At 33.6% G+C, this 26,600-nt stretch overlaps 1 protein-coding gene across 2 annotated transcripts in view; it reads left to right on the plus strand.

The window, feature by feature from the left end:
• Positions 1 to 26,600, plus strand: part of LOC138936605 (midnolin homolog) — a 52,906-nt gene that overhangs the window by 6,074 nt on the left and 20,232 nt on the right. For both annotated transcript variants that reach the window (XM_070302150.1, XM_070302149.1), the window contains one exon: positions 23,136 to 23,223. In XM_070302150.1, the coding sequence (XP_070158251.1) occupies positions 23,136 to 23,223 (88 nt within the window). The remainder of the gene's footprint in view (positions 1 to 23,135; positions 23,224 to 26,600) is intronic.

Genomic DNA, 26,600 nt, shown 5'->3' on the forward strand with positions numbered 1-26,600 from the left:
GATCTATTTACTTCAAATATTTTATTAATATTAAATACTTTCTTTTTCTCTATTTCTCTCTCTCTCTCTCTCTCTCTCTCTCTCTCTTTTATTCCGTTTATACGTTATATACATATTTCATTTTAGCAACGATATTGATTTAAAAATTCGAATTAAGAATAAAGTTTCGATGTGTGGCTTAAAATAAGATATTGCGAACTTTTTACAGTGATAGAAAAAAAGGAAGAATGTTTTAATCCTCTTCTCGCCGAGTATAACGATAACCCTGGTATTGTTCCCCTCCGAGGTATCGACCTATCCCCCTGAAACCGCCTGTACACATGGCGTCTCGTGGGCGTCCGTGGGGGCCGCGGATCCATCCACCTCCACTAAACCACCTCCCGCCGCTTCGTGCGAGTATGCGAGAGAAATATGGTGGAGTGGAAGGTTGGCATACCGCGGTGAGAGTAGTCGTGAGAGGAGGTGTGACGAGATGGCGGAGGTGGCGTGCGTGTAGTAGTATAGTAGGTAGAGAGAATATCTCGGGAAATTGCGCTCCCGTAAAGTGGAACAGTGACAGCCGTCTGCGGTAGTAGATAGAACGAGAGAGAGAGGGAGAGAGAGGTATACACGTAAAAAAGGCGGCGAAAGGAGGCGAAACAGAGAGAGGAATCTATTTATTATTCGGAGTAAGCTGCATCGGAAGGCACGAGTATGTATGTTTAACCGACATTATATCGTCATTTAAGGATGTTTTGACTGTACAATAGCAGCGAGAAGCTTTCGAAATTAAAAAAAAAAAAAATTCTTATACGGTTTAGAAAATTAAATAAATTGATCTTAATTATAAAAAGAATTAAAGTATCATAAAATAATATGGTTTTTAACACCTTTAAAAGAAAACAATTGTAATTAAAATTTTTCTTAATTTATGATAAAAACTTTTGGTCGAGAATATCCTCTGAAATTAAGTGTAAGAAAAAAAAAAAGAAAAAACTAGTAATTTACAGCAAGATTTTGCGTTTCTATATAAGTATTTTGCCTAATTTTTAATAAATGATTTGTAAATGAATAAGTGAATCTAAATCAAGTTTCGCACAAATGTTTATTAGAATTTATTGAATACATATGAATATTTTTTTATTTTCCTGGCAATGTCTTTTCCTTGTCAAATTTGTCAATAAATGCTACAAACACAACATGCGATTTTTCATAAGAATCATTACAAACTTTAAACTTAGATAAATTTTAAACCGTTAAAAAAATAATGCTCATATTTTGCATAGATACTCAAAAGAAATAGTAGAATAGTCTATGAAATTTTTATGCGGAGTGTTCACTCCCCCTGGAAAAACTTAGAAAATCTGAAATTCTCAATGATTTCGTTTTTACCTTGAAGAATCAGGGAATTCTCGTGGACTTTTATTCAAACCTAGGGAATTTTTTTCAAAAATTTTCTCCTCGATCATTTAGTATAAATATATCATATATCTTTCCCTTTGTTCATTGTTATAGCAAAAAAAGACTGAATATACAATACTGAGTATACATCTTTTATTGTAATTTTTACAATTAATGATAGAAAATGAAAATATTATGGAAATAAAAAAATGCTTATCCTACAAAAGTCATTAAGTTCCTTTCAGTACATTTTTAAATTTAATATTTAAAATTCAAGTGGTTTCTTTTTCTTTTCTATGAGTGGAAAACATTAGAAAACGTATCAAAAAAAATTTATTTTAAAAAAGTTTCATCTAAAAATTCTCTAATTTTACCTGGAATTTTGAACAAATTATCTTAAAGATCGGGGAATTTTTAGGGATTTTTTTTACAACCTTTGGATAGACACCCTGATGAAAATTTTCCTGTTTTTGTCAATGTTTTGACATATGATACTAGACATACTTGAGATATGGCATACATCCTCAAGTTCAATCATTCGATCGAACATTAAAGACATCGCAATATGTTGTATATATGAAGAGAAACGTGGATACAAAGAGAGAGATAGAGAAACGTCGAATTCGGCTATATATAATATTGTATATTCCTTTGCCCAGATGCCCAATCCGCTTCTTTCATTCTTTCTTGCTTGCCTCGAATCCTTGATGCTTTTTCTTCTGCCTCGTCTCTTATGTGTCTCGTTCGGGCGTAATTCCTTCGAGATCTCTCTCTCTCTCTCTCTCTCTCTCTCTCTCTCTCTCTCTCTCTCGCTCCTTGTTGCTCCTTTCCATCTCCCTCCTCCCTTCATTGTACGGGCCTCGGCCCATCTCTCTCATATCATGATACTCGCCATCGCTCGATTCTTTGTGTCTGCCGGGGCAGTTTGAGGCGCAGGTAGCACTCCGGATCTTTTTCCTCCTCCAAACAACATGATGCACATGTATGTGTGTGCGTGTCCTCGTGACGATGATGTAGGCAGCTGCGGGTGTGTCAGTTTAGCTGCATCATGGTACAGCATGCCTGGCACGTTCGCCAGCGAGAAAATAACAATTTTAACAAATACGTTTAGAAAAAATTAATAAGAGAAAATAAATTGTTGAAAACAAAGCACCCGGGTCTTAAGAGATATAAATATGCATGCTAGACTGACCGAGAAATGCTTTATATCGAAGAATTGATTACAGAATCGGAGCAAATTTGGTGATACAAGTAATTTATTATACTGTATATTATCACTCTATATTAAAATCGAAAGATCGAAAGAATTAAATGTAAAATATTGTTTTCGAGATATTTTCACTCTATCCAGTTAATAAAAAATAAAAAATATATTAATATTAAAATAAAATTAAATTAAATTAAATGAAAATTTATTAATTAGGCTTTTATGACGGAATAGAGTAAAGTTGATTTTTCTATTAGTTGAAAATATAATTATATTTTCCTAGCGTCTTATTTTATAACTTTTTTTACATCATCATTATGCAAGATGTCATTTTTCGATCTGACTTGATAATGATAAAGAATCGCAAAGATAAACAAATGAAAATGAGTAAATTTTCCTTCGACTCTTAACACGAAACATTAATTTTTAACATTGCTAATAATCTGTAAGCCGTTCAATTGCGCAATAAATATACGCCCTTATATTTATTGCAATATTTTCTGATATTATAAATTGCATAATACTTTTGCCTTGCGTTGAAAATTATATATTCGCAATTTGTCTCATTTGAAGGATGTTCTGGCTGTACAATAGTAGCAAAAAGCTTTCGAAATTTAAATTAAAAAAAAAAAGACATATTTCTTAGGTTTATACTGTTTAGAAAATAAAATAAATAAATCTGGATTATTAAAAGAATTAAAGTATAAAAAAGTAACGTGTTTTTTAACGTTTTCATAAAATAAAATAATTGTAATTAATATTTTTCTTAATTTATGAAAAAACTTTTGATTGTGAATATCCCCTGAGATTAACTGCAAGAAACAAAAAAGAAACGAGCAATTTACAGGAAGATTTTGGATCACTATAAGTATTTTATTATAATTTTTAGTAAATTACTTTTAAACCAGTAATAAGAGAATTGTGCTTGGATTTTGCACAGATACTCAGAAGACAAAATACAACTACGAATTTTCATGCTTTTGTCAATGTTTTGAGATATGACACGTAACACTTTTTTTCGATACCACAGCTGGGCTATGGCCGTCTTTTTCATTTCTTACGCATGCGTACACCGGTGCGTAACGCGGCAAATACAATTTGGCCAGTCGATCTCATTGCGACATCCATTCCGAATATCTCTCCGGCGCGAAAATGAGACTCTTCAGGCGACATTATTAATAGTTATTGGTTGCGTTCAGCAGAAAAAACAGCTTTGCAACTGTTGTAAAATTCTTTAATATGATTGGTTGTGGTCCTTAGTTCCTGCCGGATCTAAATGTATAAACCAATCATATTAAAGAATTTTACAACAGTTGCAAAGTTGCTTTTTCTACTGAACGCAGCCAATGCGACATCTGCCATGATAAGCGAGACATTGGTAGCCTTTGGTTGTTAACGTGATCACTATTGAGTGTGACATTCAGTCAGTCCTTGCGTTACGTCACGAATATGATGCAAGCGTATCTTATTCTATATATCTCATTCTGTAATACTTGTTATTCCATCGCGTTTTCGCCTCTTTAAATTTTTGTTTCTTTTGTAAAATTCGACTAATTAATTATTAATTATTATACATATTTTTTACGCTTGTTCTTTATTTCTATGCAATATATAGTATTTCTTTAAATTGTCTTAAATTTTGTCAATGCGTATAAAAGAATGATGAGATTTAAACGTCATACGCATCAGTCTCACACACGCTTATCTTTCGCACTTGAAAGATAATAAATATCTGCTTTTGTTGCGGCTTTTATAAACTTTTATATTGGACAACGTGATTTGCGCGAACCGCATTCTAGCATCAAGTGCCATCAATGGTGCGAATGTGTCATTGTGGGATTTCTGTTAGTCATCGTGTTGTGCGTAGAAGGAGTGGACTTTAAGCGTTGCGTCTGGCTACTTATGGCAGAGCAACGACAATTAGCGATATCTTTCTGTTTTTTCTGCGATCTTTGCAACATCGTAATGCATCGTATACATCTCATTTAATTGCCCAGGAATGTTAATGTTGTTTAATTACGCTTACCATAACCGTATTAAACACAATGCACCTTTTTCCCTCCTGGATATTATGAAAGAGAAAAAGATAGCCTTTTGACTATCCTAGGGTATCCCAAAATTAGACCGACAAACTTCAGGCGGTTATAAAGGATACCAAAACAAGCCAATTTTGTCAATGAAACCGTGTTTGCAAATGAGACGTTTTGGAACTAGAGAATCAAAGATTAACAAAGGAACCTCACGAACCCGAAAATTCTGATTTTGATGAAACTTTATACACATGTAGGGGGGATAAATAGATGAACTTAGAACTTTTCCAGTTGCGGCCCAAAAACGTTTCCAAGAAATGAAATCATTCCTCATATGTAGAGAAGCTTTTTGCTTTTTTCGATATATCTCGAAAATTATTCAAGATATTAAAAAATGTTTTATACAAAAATTTCACGGTAAAAACACTTCTATCTAACCACATTAATAAAATTTTGAAAAAATAATTTTTTTCCAAAGTTTTTGTCCTTGTTAGTCTTTGATTGCCTCTAGTGCCAAAACGGCTCATTTGCGGACACGGGTTTATTGACAAAATTGGCTTGTTTTGGTGTCCTTTATAACCACCTAAAATTTGTCAATTTAATTCTGGAGCATCCTAACAATCGTATAAATATTAACATAACTTTAAATACGCGTTTACTCACGAGATGGCACAAGATTGATTAGAATTTACTTTATCGCGCCGCGGGAAAAAGGAGGGGGACGATCTTTTAGCAAGATAATCTTTATTCAAATTAGATTTGCGGCAATAAATAACTAATATCTGACGATGCAGGAAACGAAAAATCTTGGGGGGGAATGCGAGTCGTATTGCAGTCGTGGAATGCGTTAAGCTTGCCAATTTTATCGCCGACTTTTGCAAAAATCTCGTCCGAATGAACGATTGGCATGTCGGAGAAATGAGTCTCTAAGAGTTTATATTTCCCTTGTTATTTTTCGCTCGGCGAAAAAAACATGTTTATCGGTCGCGAGCTTGGGGACAAGCTCGGGAAAGTCGAAAGAGTTGAATGCGCCGCGCGCGAGTGAATCAACATGGCCGGTCGCCAATTCGAGAAAATAGAATGATCGATAGAGCGGAATTGCGGTGGATTTAAGGAGACCGCGTACTCTCTTAGCAGCGTGGAGAATTGCCACGCGAAACGAAACGGTTCGAAACCGTCGAACTATATATTGGTGTGTGGTACTCATCTATAAATTTCGGATTATCTGTCTTCCTGAGAAAGAAACGTCATCGTCGAATTATAATAAATTAAATTGCTGAAAAATATAAAATATTTTGTATTATGTGTATATGTATAAATTTATGTTGAAATATTTCATCAAGTCATTATATTTCTCTAAACTTTTTGAGCTTATAATATTTGCGTCATGTACATTAGTGTTGCATATTTCTATTTTTTTCTTGTGTGATATTATTTATCTGTTTATTGATTATAGTTACGTATTAGTATGTATCAATATGGCCTTCGGATAACTTTTGTACTTGAGTACCCGACTAATGGCCAAGATGATTGAAACCCGGTCCGAAATATATCTATTTCTTTATGTCTGTAAATAGTTACTTATCCAAGGTTAATGGTATCTATTATTTGGCTAGATACGGTATTATTTACTAAATGGATAGATTTGTCACTTTCAACCTGACATAGCTCTATCTGTCAATGAGTAAATATATTATCTCGTCTCTCATCAGGTACTTTCCTTTATCATGAAGCGGTCAATCTCTTTGTATAATATTTGGGAAAGTCTTTCATTTATATGATTAGTTGTATGGTATTGTGTTTCTTAAAAACGAAAAGGATTGCTGTGTAGCTTATTAAGAGTCACCTTTGTAAGTGTAAAGCACCCAATATGCATATATATTGTAATTGAAAGTGTTGGCAGGAGGCATTCTCGTAATTTTGGTGCGAAGAGCAATAAAGTAACAAAAGAAGTCAAACGAGTTGAGGGTTGACAATTGTCCAAAAATATGCTGACAGTTATTTAAATTAAAAATTTAAGAGAGAGACAGAGAGGCGGAGGAAGAGGAGTAAAAAGGAATTTTGCGTCCCTCCTTCCTCCCTCAAAAAATCTTTAAATTAAATGTTTACGTATCAAATATTTATTATATTACCAAATAGTTTAAGCATTTACCTTTCTTGAAATAGTTTATCTTTCATTAAGTAAGGCACTTGGAGTTCGTTGCCGTCCGCGGATGGGAACGGCCACGTTATGCGTGTGTCCTTTGTTTGGATCTTATTTTTGAGTTTTCTCCTCTTCTAAAGAGGAATTTCTACTTCTATTTTCTATTTGTTACTCTCAACCAGTTGTCGGCCAGAATGTACTGATCCCACCTGGATCGGATATGGCCATAAAAAGGAAAGAAGAGGAAGAAGTGTGTGTGTAAGGCACTTGGAGAGAGAACATGGGCGGGAAAACATTAGTCATCACTGGCGTTGTCAAAATCGATGTCGCGTTTCGTCCTCGCATATACATATTCGAACGGAAAAACGCGACTTACCTTAGCTCGTACAACACAAGACGTGTATAGGCATAGACATAGTATATGTAGACCGAGTGTTGAGGAATGGGAGCCGAGGTGCACATAGAAAAGGACATACTCTGTTTCGTGCCCCTTGCGTTCTCTCTCGCTCGCACGTAGCATGACGAAAGAGAGTACTATGCTTTGTCCTTTTCTACGTGCATCTTTACCTCCTTAAATAAAGGCAAATGCTCGGTCTAGATATACCATGTCTATGTGTATAGGCTACTAGTATATTGTTTACGCATCATGTGTGTGGCAGCGGATGTGAGGCCGGTGCACGTACACGCGTGTTTCGCGCATGAGGTACGCGGGGAAGGTCGCATCTCCTTTTCCCTCTTTTTCCCCTCTTCCCCTACCCCTATCTCCCTCGTTTACACACTCTTGATGTCTCTGGGCGCGATGAAAAAAATATATTTTGCAGCCATCAGAATTCTCAAGCGCTTCAAATTCCTTTCGCAAATTCGCCGCAGACTATCAAGATCTACATAGCGGTACGAGACAATACGGAAGTATTGATATCTTGGAAAGTGCGAGTAATGTCGCTCTGCGATTCTTGAGGACGAAGGGGTTGAGGACATAGGGATGTTTATGGTAACACAGATTAATACATATAAAAATATTAGAAATATTTATAAGGACACAGCGATTAATATACAAAGTGTCCTAAAATTAGACCGACAAACTTCGGATGGTTATGAGGGACACCAAAACAAGCCGCCAATTATTTTGTTCATAAACGCGTGTTCGTAAATGAGCCATTATTTTGGAACTAGACAATTAAAGATTAACAAGGGCAAAATCTTTGAAAAAAAATTATTTTTTCAGAATTTTATTAATGTGATTAAATAGAGGTGTTTTTACCATGAAATTTTTATATAAAACATTTTTTGATATCTCGAATAATTTTCGAGAAAAACAAAATTGCTCTACATATGAAGGGTGATCTCACCGCTTAAAATCGTTTTTGGGCCGTAACTAGAAATTTCTAAATTTATATATTGTATTTACCTCCTTCACCCTATATGTGTGTAAAGTTTCATCAAAATCAGAATTTTCGGGGTTCCCTTATTAGTCTTTGATTCTCTAGTTTCAAAACGGCTCATTTGCGAACACGGTTTCATTGACAAAATTGACTTGTTTTGGTATCCTTTATAACCACCTGAAGTTTGTCAGTCTAATTCACGTCTTATAAGTTAGCGGAACAAAATGAGCAGAATCAATTCTAATTAATATTTTTATTTGTTTCTCATTTGTTGCTAAAAAGTTGCCAAAGAAAAAAAATTTGTTGCTCTGTAAGTTTAAAAAAAAATGATGTTCCGCTAAAGGAAGATTAAGTTAGCGGGACAATATATATATATGTATATATATAGCAACAAAATTGCACATAACAATAATATAAGAATTTGTTGCTAATTTGTTGCTCTCAAAATATACAAGTTTCAATTTTGTTGCTTGCAAAATAAGTATAAATAATGTCAGAAAGCTGCACAGCGTGCAAACTTACAAGAGTAAACCACCAGAAAAAAATTTGTTGCTCACTTAAATTTGGTAGTGATATATTGTGTGAATTTGTTGCTCTCGAAATATGCAAGTTCCAAATTTGTTGCTTGCAAAATAAATATAAATAATGCCGGAAAGCCACACAGCGTGCAAACTTACTAGAGTGAATCATCAGAAAAAAATTTGTTGCTCGATTAAATTTGGTACTGATGTATTGTCTGAATTTGTGGCTCTCGAAATATACAAGTTCCAAATTTGTTGCTTGCAAAATAAGTATAAATAAGTAAGTTTGCACGCTGTGTGGTTTTCCGGCATTATTTATATTTATTTTGCAAGCAACAAACTCGGAACTTACATATTTCGAGAGCAACAAATTCAGACAATACGTCAGTATAAAATTTAAGCGAGCAACAAATTTTTTTCTGATTGTTTACTCTTGTAAGTTTGCACGCTGTGCCGCTTTCCGGAATTATTTATACTTATTTTGCAAGGAACAAATTTGAAAGTTGCATATTTTAAGAGCAACAAATTCACACAATGTATCAGCATCAAATTTAAGCGAGCAACAAATTTTTTTCTGGTTGTTTCTCTTGTAAGTTTGCACGCTGTGCAGCTTTCCGACATTATTTTGTACTTATTTTGCAAGCAACGAATTTGAAACTTGTATATTTCGAGAGCAACAAATTAGCAACAAATTCTTATATTATTGTTATGTACAATTTTGTTGCTATATACAATATATACATATTGTCCCGCTAACTTAATCTTCCTTTAGCGGAACATCATTTTTTTTTTAAACTTACAGAGCAACAAATTTTTTTCTTTGGCAAGTTTTTAGCAACAAATGAGCAACAAATAAAAATATTAATTAGAATTGATTCTGCTCATTTTGCTCCGCTAACTGATAAGGCCTGTCTAATTCTGGAATACCCTGTACAATATAAGTTGACATATATTATAAAAATGCATCCTTATTAGTTTAATATTAATATAAAGTATTGAAAGAGGATATATAAAGTATAACAGCATAAATTAATATATAAATGCATAATTATTTATTACAAGATAAATCGAGATTACTTTTGAGATAAATCGTCATCTGAATTATTTATTCTGAATTAGGAACGTGTAGATGCGTTTCTCTGGGTCGTGCGCATGCAAGTTGCGGACGCATTTATAGGGAAGTAACGATTTTCCTTGATCGTTAATATATCTAATCGCAACTGTGCACATGTTAATCTATCCTTGGAGAGATCGTCTATCTGTTCGCGACGTTGCGTGCAAACTGCTGCAGGACCTTATCGATCGGCGAGGTGCGGCTTAATGCTTAATTCTTTTCTATAAAGGAGCATGCGGAATTTGCTCGAAAAATTCCAATACTGATATTAGATTCACGTGTATAATAAACGTGCTTTTAATTCGACGAAAATTATGTAACAGTTTTTTAAAAAATTAATACGTTTATCGTAATAATTTTATCGTAATTTATCAATTTATTATTCACGTTACAATACTTTCACATCATTTTTACAGATTTCATAAAATAAAATCACATAAATAATTTCGGCTAATAATTTATTATATCGTAAGACTCAGACCATTACATAAAAATATCACAGAGTTATTTATAACAAGGCTGTTATTTCTAGCTATATTCTTTTTTCCATATTTATTTTCCGCCTTTCTCTCTCTCCCCCCCTCCCCCCCTCTCTCTCTCTCTTCAAAGCGCAAGCATATAATCGGATTAGTTTAAGTACGGTAAGTGTGAAAAAAGTGTTATTAAAAAGAACAATACTAATCTCTCTCTGGAATAAAACTGCATCAGCTTAAAAAGTTGTAGAAGTTAAGAGATTAAAAATATCCCATTACATAAAGAAGTGGAAATTTACATTCTATTATAGTCGCAATAAACTCAAAGTGAGCACTGATATAATTTATTTATGTAAAGCGCAACGAGCGCGTAAATGTGTTTAATAACAAGTCTATAATTTTCCTTTAAAATAAAGACGAAGGACTATTCACTAGTGAGTGTAATGAACAAGTGATTTCAGATTGAAGTCGATTTCGAATGATTTTATCGATTTCATAAATACTTCAAGTAATTAAAAAACCATGTGATTTAATGTGATTTCATACGATCCGATCAGTGATTTCTAAAATCATTGAAATCAATTTCTCGCGATTTTGATTTTGATTTTGATTTTATACCAGAGTGCTTCAATGATTTCCTGAATGAATAGCCCTTCGTAACAGGAGCTTGAAAATACCCCACTAACGCGAAGGAAAATCTAAATTCACTTGAAATATATTGGAAAAAACTCAAGGTAACAAGCGCAGTAATTGCTTTATTTTGACTACAATGAATGTAAAAAAAGACGCGGCGTTAAAAAAAAGAATGGATTTAATTTCTCAGAAATAAATCTGTGTATCAGCTTATATATTTAAATTTAATCTTAAAATATATAATATCTCAATATAATATCCTTAGGGTATTTTGTTTTGTTTGAAATTTTAAACAAATTTTACTTCATATATAATATATAACACAATTTTAATTTAAAGCTTTATCACGTTAAGATATTTAAAAAAAACATGAAAATATGTGGTAAGTTTAATCAAAGAACCCCGCACTAATCATATGGAAAATCTGTCCCGGTCAAATCAATTGGTTTTTACATATATTGTAGCTTATGACCTACTGAACAAAAGATGTAATGGGCACAAAGCTCAATAATGGACAGTTATCGAGTTATAACCAGTCAAACATGAAAAATTCGGACTGCCGAATAGTCAAATCTCGGAAGGTATTGATTTTTTTGAAAAATGTTTGAAACAAACATAGTAGGGTTTTACAAAATCTGTTAGTTGGTGACATTATTTGTGAATTTTGAATGACCTTGAAAAGCTCCGTGAACAAAAATCTTTATGTGTCACAGCAGAGATAAGGACCCCACGGTTCGTCACTCCCGTAGTATTTTTTAACTCCAAATCCTCTCTGCTGTGTGTGTATGTGTGGGGTAATAAAATAAATGATCTTATTGTATATTACTCATTATTTGGATCCTGCTGTGGTGGTCTCTGAGCGGCATCTAATATTGTGTTCAATAATGATGAAGAGGGATAACGAACATTGGGCTGGTGTCGTGCATATCCTAAATACCACAATACGCTGGTTACATGTGCGCATGTACCCACAGTCCGTGCGTCTGACTTACAGGTGCAGTAATAACCAAAAATCGCCTCCCTCTCATCATCTATATTATCTGCATCTCTTATATTGTAAGCTATAAATATTTGATGTTTTGTAGCATTACGGAATCGTGAATCGAGCGCTCTACACATAACTCTACGCTCATAACCAGAGATGGTAAATCGTGTATATTAGTTCTCAAGAAGTTTTAGTAGAAAAAAGGTTCATCAAAAATATTTTGAAAACGTCTCGAATTTAGCTACACGAATATAATAAAAAATAGGCATTTTTGTGGAAGATTTTTGTTTACGGAGTTTTTCAAGGTCATTCAAAATTCACAAATAATGTCACCAACTAACAGATTTTGTAAAACCCTACTATGTTTGTTTCAAACATTTTTCAAAAAAATCAATACCTTCCGAGATTTGACTATTCGGCAGCCCGAATTTTTCATGTTTGACTGGTTATAACTCGATAACTGTCCATTATTGAGCTTTGTGCCCATTACATCTTTTGTTCAGTAGGTCATAAGCTACAACATATGTAAAAACCAATTGATTTGACCGGGACAGATTTTCCATATGATTAGTGCGGAGTTCTTTCCTTTAAAGAGGAGGTGACTCCGAATTCCTTGAAGAATCCATAACGTATGTCGCTTGTGTAAGGTGCACCGTACATTATAAGGAAGCGGAAATTTATCCACGTGAAATACATTCTGCGAAACGGACTGAAAATAAACGCCGGGCCACGGCGAATAGGACAAAATGCCTCGCGATTACAAATGTGTTTGTTTCATTCGCATGAATATATTCTGCGTCTGACCTCTCTCTGAGACAGCATGAACAATAGTGAGAGAAAGAGAGAGAGAGAAAAGCAAAACGATAATATTTGTAGTATAAACGCTATGCAAGAGGAGAGTCTTGGTCCTATCGCGCTTATTTAAGATCATCGTATTCTAGAAACATTTACCCTGTCGAATATTCCAACACCTTTCTTTATTTTGTCTTCTGCAAATCGCCGCTCATTCGCGAGTTAAGAGATATGATATAATTAATAAAAATTATTCCGTGTGTGTTATACAGACTAAAATTGATATACAGAATGTCCCAGAATTAGACCGACAAACTTCAGGTAATTATAAAGGATTTCAAAACAAGTCAATTTTGTCAATAAATCCGTATCCGCCAATGAGCCATTTTGGCACTAGAAAGTCAAAGACTAACAAGGGAAAAAATTATTTTTCCAAAATTTTATTAATATAGTTAAATAGACATATTATTACTATAAAACTTCTGTATAAAACATATTTTGATATCTCGAATAATTTTCGAGATATATATCGAGAAAAGCAAGAAGCCATTCTATGTATGAGGGGTGATTTTATCTTATAGAATTTTTTGGGGCGCAACTGGAAATTTCTAAATTCATCTATTTATTCTTCCCATCTGAAGTTTGTCAATCTAATTCTGAGACACCCTACCCTGTATAAAGATAGAATCGCAAATATATTTAATAGCTATGGCATCTTCATTGGAAGTCACAGGTTTTTAATGAATTTATAGATTAGACAGAAATATATGTTTCGTATTCTATAGATACAAGTTCTTCTTGTGCGAGGAATCTTATGTGTCGTCTTGTTCACGCTCCCCCGGAGGGTTGGGAAGGAGAGGGAAGAAAGGAGGAATGAAATCGCTTTGCGTTTTGACGGGACGACTCGCATTTTAAAATACTCCCATTAAGTTAGCCCCCCCACCAGCGCTAAATAAGTTTTAACTTAGATTAAAATTAGGTGCTAATTAGGTGCCGAAGTCCAAAATTTAGCGTTCGAACCGTTTAGCAGGAAATTAGATTTATACGGGGGGGGGGGGGCTGACTTAACATTAACCTGGCCCCCTCCCCCCATACAAAAAAACATATTTTGGATATATCTTAACGGTTTTTCAGAGCACTTAATTAGCACTTAATTATTATGTATTTGTTTTTTAATAATTATTTTATTTATATGTTTTTTTTGTATGGGGGGAGCCAGCTTAATGTTAAGTCAGCCCCCTCAATATAAATCTAATTTCCTGCCAAACAGTTCGAGCATCAAATTTCGGACTTTGGCACCTAATTAACACCTAATTAGCACTTAATTTTAATCTAAGTTAAAACTTATTTAGCGCTGGTGAGGGGGGCTAACTTAATGGGGGTTTTTTAAACTTCGTTCGCATGCTGCTGACGCATCGCGATTCAGCAAGAGATAGGATTCAACTCCATTAAAAGTAATGAAATGTTACCGCGACCTAGAAAAAATATAATTCGCAGATTTATTTGCGCGACCGCCGTTAATGCATGTTTTACATTGTATCATGCTCATTAATTAGCTTGATCTTATCTATAGGAATGAGAAGGCCTGAAAATCACGTATTTATACAATCGTGCTAAAATTTGATATCTATATTTCGAAAATTACATTGACATTACAATTGTAAATTTGGACAAAGAAATCGGACAAAAATTTAAAAAAATTTTTTTTTCTTCTCTTAAACCTATCTTAAACATTTCTTTTTTAATTATTTTTTTGTTACGTGAAATTAAATGTGTAGCGCGAAAATTCATGTCTCTCTCTGTGGTAAATCTTTTATATATGTATTCATTCATCACAATTACGAATTCACAGAGACGCTCAATCAACACAGTTTCTCTTGCTGCTGCAATTGTACAATATTATCTCGCCACACATCCATTTACTTTTCAAAACGTCATAAGGAGCATCAAGCTTTTTTATCGGACTTTTTAAGCTCGGTCTCGAACATATCATGATAGTTTTGTAAGGCTCGCAATTATGCGCCAATAGTTTCCGTTAGTTTAATGTTTAATTTATACAAAAAGCCGGGAGTTTACCGCTATGAATAAAGGCGAGAGACATTGCGTTTACACTCATCGGCGCTCGCTGTTAATATCGACCAATTCTGATTCTAATTTTGTCTCCAATTTTGATTCTAAATGTCGCCATGATGTTAGTGCGGTTATCGCGGCAACACCGGTGCGATTGCCTTTTTATTAACGTCGATATCTCGATGAATCGGATCGGATCAAGACGTTGATCTGTTAAGTGTTAAATTTTGGTCACGATGAAAGCGACGATTTTATCGCGTCGATACAAATTTAAAGTAAATACGTTGAGAAAGGATAATATGTGTGTGTGTGTGTGTGTGTGTGTGTGTGTGTGTGTGTTTATTTCCCAATATGTCTTACGACACAAATGAAATCGGAACTCCGAATTCGACGAAATTACACTGGTTTTTCACGACCGTCGGTTTTATCGACTCGCTCGTGTACACGTGCATCATGTATGAGAGCCCCAAGCTCAAAAAGGAAGCACTTCAGGCTTGGTTGATAAACAAGTTTAGCAATTATGACGTGAAGAGATAACGGATGTTGACAAATGGATGAAGTTAGCCCCCCAATATTAGAAAGAATTAAGTTCTTTTATACGATTCGATTGCACATTGTTTGCACATCTTATATTTATTGCACATTTTTTATTTTTGTTTGCACACCTCTGGTAAAGAAGTTATCCAAAAGAAAATTTTGGGGAGGCCAACTTCACATTAGCCCCCCAATTTTTACAAAAATGATTTTCAATAGATCTAATCGATAGATTTTCGTTTGAACATTTCAAAACAATTTCAATTTTTGTTTGCACATCTCTAGAAAAAAAGTTATTCAGAAAACACTTTTGAAGGAGCCAATTTTACGTTAGCTCCCCAAATTTTATAAAAATGGTTTTCAATCAACCTAATTAATAGATTTTTGTTTGCACATTTCAAATTAATTTGAATTTTTGTTTGCACATCTCTAGAAAAAAAATTAACTTTGAGGGGCTATCTTCACATTTAAAACAATCCAAATTTGGCGAAAATCCTTTCGTAATAAGCTTAATTCGTAGATTTGCGTTTGCACATTTCAAATCAATTTGAATTTTAGTTTGCACATCTCTAGAACAAAAGTTATATAAAAAAATAATTTTGGGAGGCTATGATTGTGTGAGCTTATTACGAAAGGATTTTCGCAAAATTTGAATTGTTTTAAATGTGAAGATAGCCCCCTAAAGTTATTTTTTTAAATAATTTTTTCTCTAGAGATGTGCAAATGAAAATTCAAATTGATTTGAAATGTGCAAACGAAAATCTATTAATTAGGTTGATTGAAAACCATTTTTATAAAATTTAGAGGGTTAACGTAAGGTTGGCTCCTTCAAAAGCTTTTTGTAAATAACTCTGTTTCTAGAGATGTACAAACGAAAATTCAAATTGTTTTGTAATGTGCAAACGAAAATTTATCGATTAGGTCTATGGAAAATCATTTTTGTAAAAATTCGGAGACTAATGTGAAGTTGGCCCCTCAAAATTCTTTTTTGGATAACTTTTTTTACTAAAGGTGTGCAAACAAAAATAAAAAACGGGCAATCGTGTGCAAACAATGTACAATCGAATCATATAAAAAAACTTAATTTTTTCTAATATTGGGGGGCCAACTTCACCATACGGCGTTATCAATTTGGTAACCACGATAAGAGCCTTTACCATTTAAGAAGTTGCCGCATTACAAAATATATTGATATTTTTATCAATATATTGATAAAAATGATTAAAATGATTAGAAAACGCGAGACAAAAAGATGCGTTTTGTTAATGCCGCAGAAATCAGATTCGTCAAATTATCAAGAGAGAAAGTCATGCGAACCATCAACCTCGAGCATTTTACAAATATGCACGCGAGATAAAGTCAATATCTCCCGAGCGATCGCGATGCGAGATGCATATTCGCCAAGACCGAGAAGTTTCGACTTTTTCTCTATTCTTGTTTCGCAATAGGTATCATCGTTAACCGTTGGAAAACGACGGTGATATCTGGACTCTCAATGTGGCCAGGCATCTTATTCAAGTGCAGTAAGAGGGTGGGTAAGCCGGGCATTAACCCGTGTGGTACAAAATCTTTTGATGCCGATTTCACGAAGCGTAAGGACGAGGTATTCGAGGGGGTTTTATCGAGCCTTTCATATTTTGATGAACAAACAATTATGTGGCTTCTTCAACCAACGACAACGTTTATATAATATTAAAAGTGAGTTTGAATTCTCGTTACTCGATAGGATATCTATTCTCTAGAAAAATCAGGTAAAACGTAGAATTGTCAGGAATTTTTTTTGTACCTGGAAAAATAGAATGCTCGTGGAGTCTTATTAAAACCGAAGAAATTTTTAAAAATGAAAAAAATGATAAATTCCGGTTCTTATTCACTTCCGGACTTTATCCAATGGGATAAATTGGCAAAAACTATAAAAATAATTATATAACATGTAACACTAAAATATATTTATATAAGTCAAAACGATATTTTTATTTTAATTAAAAAATCATACTAATCTATTGTTAAAAAAAAAAAAAATGAAATTGATATAAGAAAGTCTTTCTTAATTCGGTAAATATGCATAAAAGATTACACCTCACCGATTTTATCGCCACTTAGATATGTTAGGGAGAGTATAGTTCTCTCTTGTGCCGGGAAGATGTGGGGTGGTTTTATGGATTAAGGGGATGAGCTCAAAAATTAAAATTATATTAGGTTGAAAGCTCATAAATAGTTCCTAATTCTATCGTAAAGATTAATTGAATATTTGTATTTTTAAGTGGTGGGGCGGGCGAGTCGATATCGACTTAGCCCCCCCCCCCCACAAAAAGTATTAAATTTCTACTCAATGCAACGAGCTCAAAATTTTTAATTTACGAGATATGAAAGCTCATAAATAGCTCATAATTGCACGCTATTTGTTTTTTTATTTTTGCAAGGTGGGGGGCTCAGCTCGATAGGGATATTCGTTTAGAAGATATGACAAATTAAAGTTTCACAGTTTTAATGCTTTTTCTCGGATATTATAAAGTAATATTAGGAAAATTGAAGTTTGTGTAAGTTGTATTTGTTGTGGGGTAGATATGGAAAATGTATTTGTTTACATTTACGGGATAGGTACATGATCATAGATATTTTGTCAATAATTGGTTTCATCTATTTCTCGCAGTTCGTTAACAGCTTTCATATGCGACTACATGAATTTTTGAGTCATGTCTTCAATTTTACTTTTAAAACTGAAAATGGATTTGGGTTAGGTTATATCTTGCGGAAATGGAGCCCCCCCCCGCGGAACCCACTGCGTCCACGCATATACTTTACAACGCGAAGCGAGGGACACTCCACGATTGTTGTGTGGACGCAAACAATTTTTTTTTAAATTTTAAAAATGGGGGTCAACTTCACAGAGGTGAACGAGAAGCACACCGTTTGCAGCGTGAGAGGAGGGAGAAACACGCCCAGAGCTTTTCTTTTTTTTTTTTTTTTACGCAGCCGAGTGACTGAGGACCGAGGAATAAGAATGTGCGTGTTCGGGCCATTCGTCAGAGCCGAGAGATAACGACGGGCATTTTGGCGCTCATGAAAATGGTTCGAGGATACAATAACCCGGACACACGGGACGATCTGGAATCGAACATCCCGCTCCCTTCCTTCATTCCCTCCTCTCTCGTTCTCTCCCGCGCTTCGGTTATATTTGAACGACGCACATTCTCCATACGGTTTGATCGGATGACGTTAGAGACGGACGGATAGCTTACAAAGTACACATCTCTCGGTCTCTTTTGGTTCGAGTTCTTGAGCATTCTTCTTGAGCATGCGTTGCCAGCTTAATTTCTTTTACATATAAAAATGAAAAGGATAAGGATGGCTCTTGAAGCGCAATGAAGCTCAAAGATTAATTTATATACTTACATATTGATATTTTTATTTTTCTAACTTACATAAATGTAAATGATATAAAACTGATTATATTTTATTATAAAATGTGAAATATCCTTGCGGAACTTTTATCAATGCTTAATTGCGTCAAATGAAATTTATCGAACTATCAAGAAAGAATGTTGAGAATTAATCTTGAGTAATATCGATGTTAGTACGACAAGATTATTTCTTTGAAACAGAATAATTTTCATATGTAACATTTTCTTTTAATAATTAGTTTCGAAAGTGAAATACTTTTTGCATCAGACAACATAAATCTCTAATTAAAGACGTTTTGTAAATAAGCAGAACTCGTACAATAGTCGCAGTCGAAAAGCTGTCGAATTTTATTTAAAAAATAGAAATTAGTTTGGATTAGGTTATTCCTGTGAACTTGGCGCACCATATCTAAAAATCTAAAAATTTTTTTAGAGTTCTGGCATTCTTTTGAATAATTCTAGAGTTCTACATAAAAATTTTAAATAGTTCTCGTGATTAAATATAAAAAAATCGAATCTCCGAAGATATGGTGCGCTAAATTCACGCAGCGCACCCAATCATGAAAATCAATTATTTCTTCAGAATTCTAGTTTGTTTTACAATAGTTCTCAAGTTCTGTGTCAAATATATCAATAGTTCTAGTAATTAAAAGCAAAAAATCGATTTTTGAAAACTCAGTGCCCAAATTGCAATTCGCATAAGAAAAGTAAGACGTATGTGTAAATTTGTATTATTTCGTGGAAATTCATAAATAATTGAGAGTTCTGGGATTATTTTCAATAATTCTACAGTTCTTGATAATTTAAATAGATAGTTCTGATCATTAAACCAACAGGATAATTTGAGACGCTAACTACACGCAGCGTCTCACTTTATCCTATGACATTTTTCTTATCAAAATTGAACACATTTATAGTTCAACATGAATTCTAAAAAGAGTTCTGCCTTTCAAAAGCAAAAAAAATAAAATAAAATAAAATTAATTAGAATGTAATAAAGATAATCGCATCTTTACATTTTCGAGTATAAAGGTGAGCTAGTCGATTTTCAAGAGTTCTGTTTATTCTAAAACAGTTCTCGTATAGTTTTAGACATGCCAATTGACTTTCCAAAGAGTTCTGATAATAGAAATAATTAGAAATTTTTTAAACAATTATTTCGCCCGAGAATGCATATTATTTATTTCGAATATAAAGATGAGCAAGTAGATTTTCAAGAGTTCTGTTTATTCGAAAACAGTCCATTTCCTTATGCATATGCTTATGGACCAATCAATTTGCTTATGCTTATGGTTATGCGCTTCTGTGCTCGGGCCCCATACATCCTTAAATAATACAACGCAATATTCATTGTGATTGGGATCGAGAGTAAATCTTCTATTAAAAAAAAAAAAAAAAAAAAAAAATCATCTTAAAATAATAAAGAAAAGGAGTAGTAGTAGATATAATAAAGATAAAAGTTATTTATGTGGTTATGGCTTGTGTGTTTGCGTTTAAATTAGATGATATAAATTATTTTTATTGTTCATCATAATATAATTATTTTACTGTATTATATAATATAAAATTAAATAATAATTATATAACATGAAATATAAATGTAGAGGTCGGTAAAGGAAAATAAAAAGCAAGATTCTACTTTAATTCGCGACACGTGCGATGCAAAAAAAAAATAATATTAAAAATTTTAAACCAATTTATATAATCATTGCTTTATTTTCTTTTACGTTGTATAGTTGTTCGGATTTTGCTATTTTCAAAAGTAATAGAGTATCTCCTACGCCACACGTTTCCGCTCGTTGAGCCTCTCTAAAGCGGCTTTTTATCGCGCGCGTTTACACGCACGCGTGTTTATTTCGGTCGATTTCCGCTCTTGGTAGCGGTTGCATCAGCAAACTCGCGATAGTGCATGCGTGCGTGCGTGCGAACCGGGTTGCGGATGGACTTTGATTGTTAAGAAATACGACGCGAAGTCTGGAAAAATGTTTCTTTTTTTTTCTTCATCATCAGCACTTTCAGTCATCTCATTTTAAGGGCTTGTTCTTCTATCAAATAGGAAAATAGATAGTCGTGATAAATTTTCTTCAACGAGTACAAATAATGACGTTTCTTTTTGTATCGGTTATTTCAACAGTTCCGCAAACACGCGGACCAAAAAGATACAATTCATGTACTCTTATATTCGTTGCATCATTTATTTAGAGAGAGTTAAAGAAAGTCAATGTATACACCAATATATTGTATAAACCGGGATGTTTATGTCGAAGCGAGACGAGTGTCTATGAAGTTGGCACGACATTCTATGAATTTCAAAAAAATATTTTCTAATAGCACATTTCATAGTTCTATAGTTCCTGATAAAAATTAAAAAGAGTTCCGTATTCCTTATATTAAAAAATCAAAATTGAAAAAATGCCGTCCTAACTTCGCGAATCTAGCACGACACCCTCTTGCCTAAAGTACTAAAACGCGTTGAATATTATCATTTTTGACAAGAGTTTCAGATAGTTCTGTTCAAATTCAGCACATATATGCAATTTCAGATCGATATTCTACCAATTAACAATTTTTAATCAATTTAACAAAGTAAAATCATCAAAAATAAGTAACTAACAATATTAATTTATTATAATATTATATTCTGCATTAAATGCTCTCAAAACAAACCATTTCCGAATTTATTGCTCAACGTTTAGCTTAGAAAAATCGTGTAGGTAAGCTAGCACCAGCCGCACGTTCGATGGATTTTTCTAAGTCAAATGTGGAGCAATAAATTCGATATTTTATATCTTGAAAGCAACAAATTAGAGAAACATTTTGAAACCAAAATCATTACAGCAATTAATTGCGTTCATGTACTTTACTCTTGTAGGTAAGCTAGCACCGTCACTTGTTCGGGTCGATTTTTCTAATTAAACTGCAAGCAATAAATTTGGAAATGGTTTGTTTTGAGAGCATTTAATGCAGAATACAATATTGTAACAAATTAATATTATTAATTACTTATTTTTTATTATTTTACTTTATATGTTCTTAGTATGTTATATTGGTGGTTAATTAAAAATTTAATATTTTCGAAATCTGTTTGCGGTATCTTCGAGCAATTAATTAGCAATAAATTTTGGTGTATTTGTTTTATGATTTGCGACTCGCTATAAATGGTCTTCGGAAATGGGAGTGCTAGTGGCAAATCAGCACCGCCATCTTTAATATTATTTTCCTGTTAATGGGTAGGAGAAATAAATTCTAACTTAGAGCAATAAATTAGCAACAAATTAGCACTTAATTATGCACTCGATATGCCGAACTCGATTTTTCGTGGTGAGGGTGCCAGTTTAATAGGGGTCACCATCATTTTCACTAAGTATCGTGCTAGACATAATCATCAAAATTTGTTAAAAAAAATAATAAACAATCGAAACTCTCTGTAAAAAGGTTTCTAAATCATAGAATTCTTATAGAACTGTCGAAAACAATGGTTAGAATGCAGAAAATCATTAGTACAACACATTTTCACCAAATGTCGTGCTGGGCGTGAATATTAAATATTAATTAAAAATTGTTAATTGGTAGAATATCGATCTGAAATTGCATATATGTGCTGAATTTGAACAGAACTATCTGGAACTCTTGTCAAAAATGATAATATTCAACGCGTTTTAGTACCTTAGGGAAGAGGGTGTCGTGCTAGATTCGCGAAGTTAGGACGGCATTTTTTCAATTTTGATTTTTTAATGTAAGAAATACGGAACTCTTTTATTTTTTATCAGGAACTATAGAACTATGAAAAGTGCTATTAGAACTCTTAGTATTTTTTTGAAATTTGTAAAACGTTGTGCCAACTTCACAGACACGCGAGACGACCCAATTTTGTCAGCTGTTGCATACAAGTATGTATTTTTCATCGATTGCGAATACCTTCTCTTGGCACTTGTTTGCGTATTGCTTTCTTTTTCGTCTTCTTTTTTTTCTTCTTCCTTCATCTTGCTTTTTGAAGTGTTCTTTAACACGTTCGAACGGGTTGTATTTCGGACATTTTCAGAAAGCCCCAATTTTATCGTCGTATACGAATATTCACGAGTTTTGGGCCTCTCGAGAGCGATCCAACGAGAGAGCAGATGTAGTGAAGAAAATCTTCCGTCATCTTTAAAATAAGCTCGATTTGAAATCACTGGGGTAAAAGCAAAGTAATTATATTCTCGACTATTACGACTCTGAGTACTGTAAATAGTAAATCTTTACCGTACATTTTTTTACCGATAAAATGGATGGACATAAATCTTATGTGCGTCAAAGAAAAATATTCTTACAAATAATTAGGCACATTAGTATCTAATAAAAAATTTCTTCGATATCAAACATTTTTTTTTTTTTTTAATGTGTATTTTGCTTTACTGGTTGGCGATTTTATTTCGAAAATTTGCGACGATCATAACGATAACCATCCTATTGATATTTTTGTTTTAGGCAGCTGCGCGAAGGAACGCTCGCGGAAAATGGCCTACAGAACGATAGTCGGCTCACGTTGCTGCCGAGTGTGGAAACCGGACTGTTGGTAAGTTAAACTCCATGTGTTCTCGCATACTCTTGCACGTAGGTATTAATCAAATGAGCCCGCTAGCAACTGGCACAGTATAATGAGTGTCGATGCAAGTTTTATCTGCGCGCGTCATCACCGAAAGACAAACTATCGGTTCATGCGAAAGGCCCGGTATGGTTTCGATCCGATCTTTTCCCTTTTCTGAATGGAAGAAAAGTTTCACGAGAGAGATGATTACCCGAGTAAAGTTTTACCAGAGAAAAATTGGTTTAAAAAATAATAAACAGTTGAAATTCTCTGTAAAAATGTTTCTAAAGCATAGAACTCTTATAGAACTGCCGAAAATCATCAACACGATACATCTTCACTAACAAGTAACACTACCCAACTGATACTCACCGATTTGAATGAAACTTAACATACTTATTAAACACCGAAAAACATTAAATACGTGTTTTTTTGTTTCGGCTAAACACGATTTTTAAGGGTAGAAAGCACCCCTCAACCCCTGGAGATGAAAACAGTTATGGCTAATTATTTCTGAAACGATACATTTTCTGAAAAAAGTGCTTAGGACCAAAGTTGTAAAGTTCAAAGTGATGCACTCGATGGCGACTTTGAAGTCGACCTTGAGGTCGATTTTCAAGGTCAATTAAATTTGGAAATAATTAGTCGTTGCCGGACTCTGACCGCATCCTGTATCTATAATCAGTAATTTTATGCGTTGACTCTAAATCTGTCTTCAGAATTGATTTGTTACGTTATTTTCCTAAAAAAAAAAAAAAAAAAACCTGACGTAATGGGAAAATAGGCGCAAATTTATAGAAAAAATAAGAAGGAGAAAAAAGTTTTGTAAGTAATTTCAGAATAGAAGTAAAGATAAGAAAACATAAAATGTCACTCTAATTATAAGTTAAACATTACCTTCATGCTATATTAGAAACTTTTAAATATTTTTAAATTTTTATTGCTACTCTGGAGTTATCCACAATATCTTTTACTCTTTATTTTGTATTAGGATTTCATTCGGACATATGATCAATTATTATTTTCCCGACTGTTGTTGAGCAAGCATTTTCCAAAATTACTTCTTGATCAGTTATTTGCTATGAGCTATCTTGCTCGTGAATTTCGTTCGAATATACCTTCAATTATCATTTTCACATCTGTACTTGGGCGAGTGTTCATTGTTTATAGTTTTACGTCATCAAGTACATCACTTTGAACTCTACAACTTTGGTCCTAAGCACTTTTTTCAGAAAATGTATCGTTTCAGAAATAATTAGCCATAACTGTTTCCACCTCCAGGGGTTGAGGGGTGCTTTCTACCCCTAAAAATCATGTTTAGCCGAAACAAAAAACACGTATTTAATGTTTTTCGGTGTTTAATAAGTATGTTAAGTTTCATTCAAATCGGTGAGTATCAGTTGGGTAGTGTTACTTGTAAGTGTCGTGCTAGACATAATTGTCAAAAATGGTTTAAAAAATAGTAAACAGTCGGAACTCTGTAAAAATGTTTCTAAAGCATAGAACTCTTATAGAATTGTCGAAAACTACCGTTAGAACTGCGGAAAATCATTAGCACGACACATTTTCACCCATATTAACTTGGCACTCCCACCACGAAAAATTGGGTTCGGCTATAGTGCATAATTAAGTGCTAATTTGTTGGTAATTTATTGCTCCTATTCATTAATAGGAAAATGATATTAAAGATGGGGTATTGCCATTAAGCTAGCACCCGCATTTCCGAAAAACACTTATAGCAAGTCGCAAATTATAAAACAAAGACATTAGAATTTATTGCTAATTAAATGTTCGAAGATACTGCAAACAAATTTCGAAAATATTAAATTTTTCATTAACCACCAATATGACATGCTATGAACATATAAAGATTACCCGAGTAAAGTTTCACCAGAGAACAAATTTTTAATTTATACGTCATTTGTATACATTTTATGCGACGTATATCGAACGCATTACGTAATTACTGGAACGGAGGATGTATATATCATATATTAAAACATTGACACAAGCATGAAAATTTCATAGACTGTTCTATTATTTGATAATTTTAATGATATTTTTAAATGTCATTGAAACGTTTTTCAAAATATTATTTCAAATATTATTTTTAATGTTATTTTTACACGTTATCAGGGAAACATTTGCGTAACATTATTCGCAATATTAAGATGCTGCAATTTCAATGTTATTGAAATTGTAAAATCGATGTCAAAGTTTGTTCACAATGACGTCGATTACAACGTTATAGCCTACATAATTAACAACATTACATATTACTGAATATTGTTGTAATAACGTTATATTAATGAGTTTTTGCTTATTGAGAAAAAAGAAAAAGATCGCCTTTTCTAGTTTTATTTCTTTTCTTTTTACTTTGTGTGTGTATGCGTGTGTGTGCGCGCGCGCGCATTTTATATCTCTTTGTACAATACATTACAACTGCACTTTAGACACCGTTTTTGTCACTCTTTTATTTTTTTTTTCTATATCATCTCATTTTCCATGCAACTTTTTTTATAATTCAGGTATATTTATTTAATTTTCAAAATAATATAAATGTAAGAAATATATATTTTTTTAACTTTGACAACTTTTTGCTACTATTCCTCAACCAAACATCTTTAAGCCTCCATCGGATGCTCAATCTGCTTATAACTGGGATTATTCGTTTCTTTTGCTTCCTCATCAAAAATTTTTTTTTCGTGTTTTCTATGCCAATGTTTTTAGAAGGTTTTAAAACATCGAAAAATCATATTTTTAAAAAGGCGCGCGCGCGCGTGTGTGTGTGTGTGGATGACGGAATGTATTGTACAACCTCTAACTTCCGTAATTTTTGAGATATTGGACTAAATTTTTTAAATTTATGAATAGAGTATCATCATTAAAGGATGGTTGGTATTAAATTTAGTGAGAATCGGTGAAAGGGTTCATTTTTTATAAAATTTTGAATTTTTTGAGAAATATCTGTACACACTGTAACTTTCGCAAATTTTGAGATATTTTCCTCTATAAGGAAGCCAAAATTGAAAAACTCACTTGCTTTAAGAAGCTCATGCTTTGTGAGCGAAATAAAATGATGAGGAAGCAATGTGCAAGTTTCTAATTTGCACAATTTTCATCTTATTTTTTTCTCTCTTTCCTGTCGTATCCGCGATCACAACCTGGATTCCCGCGCATCACCGAGTCTCCGTCCTGGAACCGTTCCTCGCTCGTGGAAGATGCCGGTGACTCGGAAAACTAACAATAAGAGAACGTACACGGAGGGGGCGCGCGATTCGCCGCGGACAAACGCCGTTAACTCTGGCGTTCGCGTATCGCCGGATCACTTGGTTTCTCGGTCACGCCGTGTCGTCCCCGACACC

Source organism: Polyergus mexicanus, unplaced genomic scaffold (genome assembly GCF_030449975.1).
Source record: "Polyergus mexicanus isolate NDT 795.1 unplaced genomic scaffold, iyPolMexi1.0 SCAF_9, whole genome shotgun sequence".
Classification (NCBI taxonomy): Eukaryota; Metazoa; Arthropoda; class Insecta; order Hymenoptera; family Formicidae; genus Polyergus; species Polyergus mexicanus.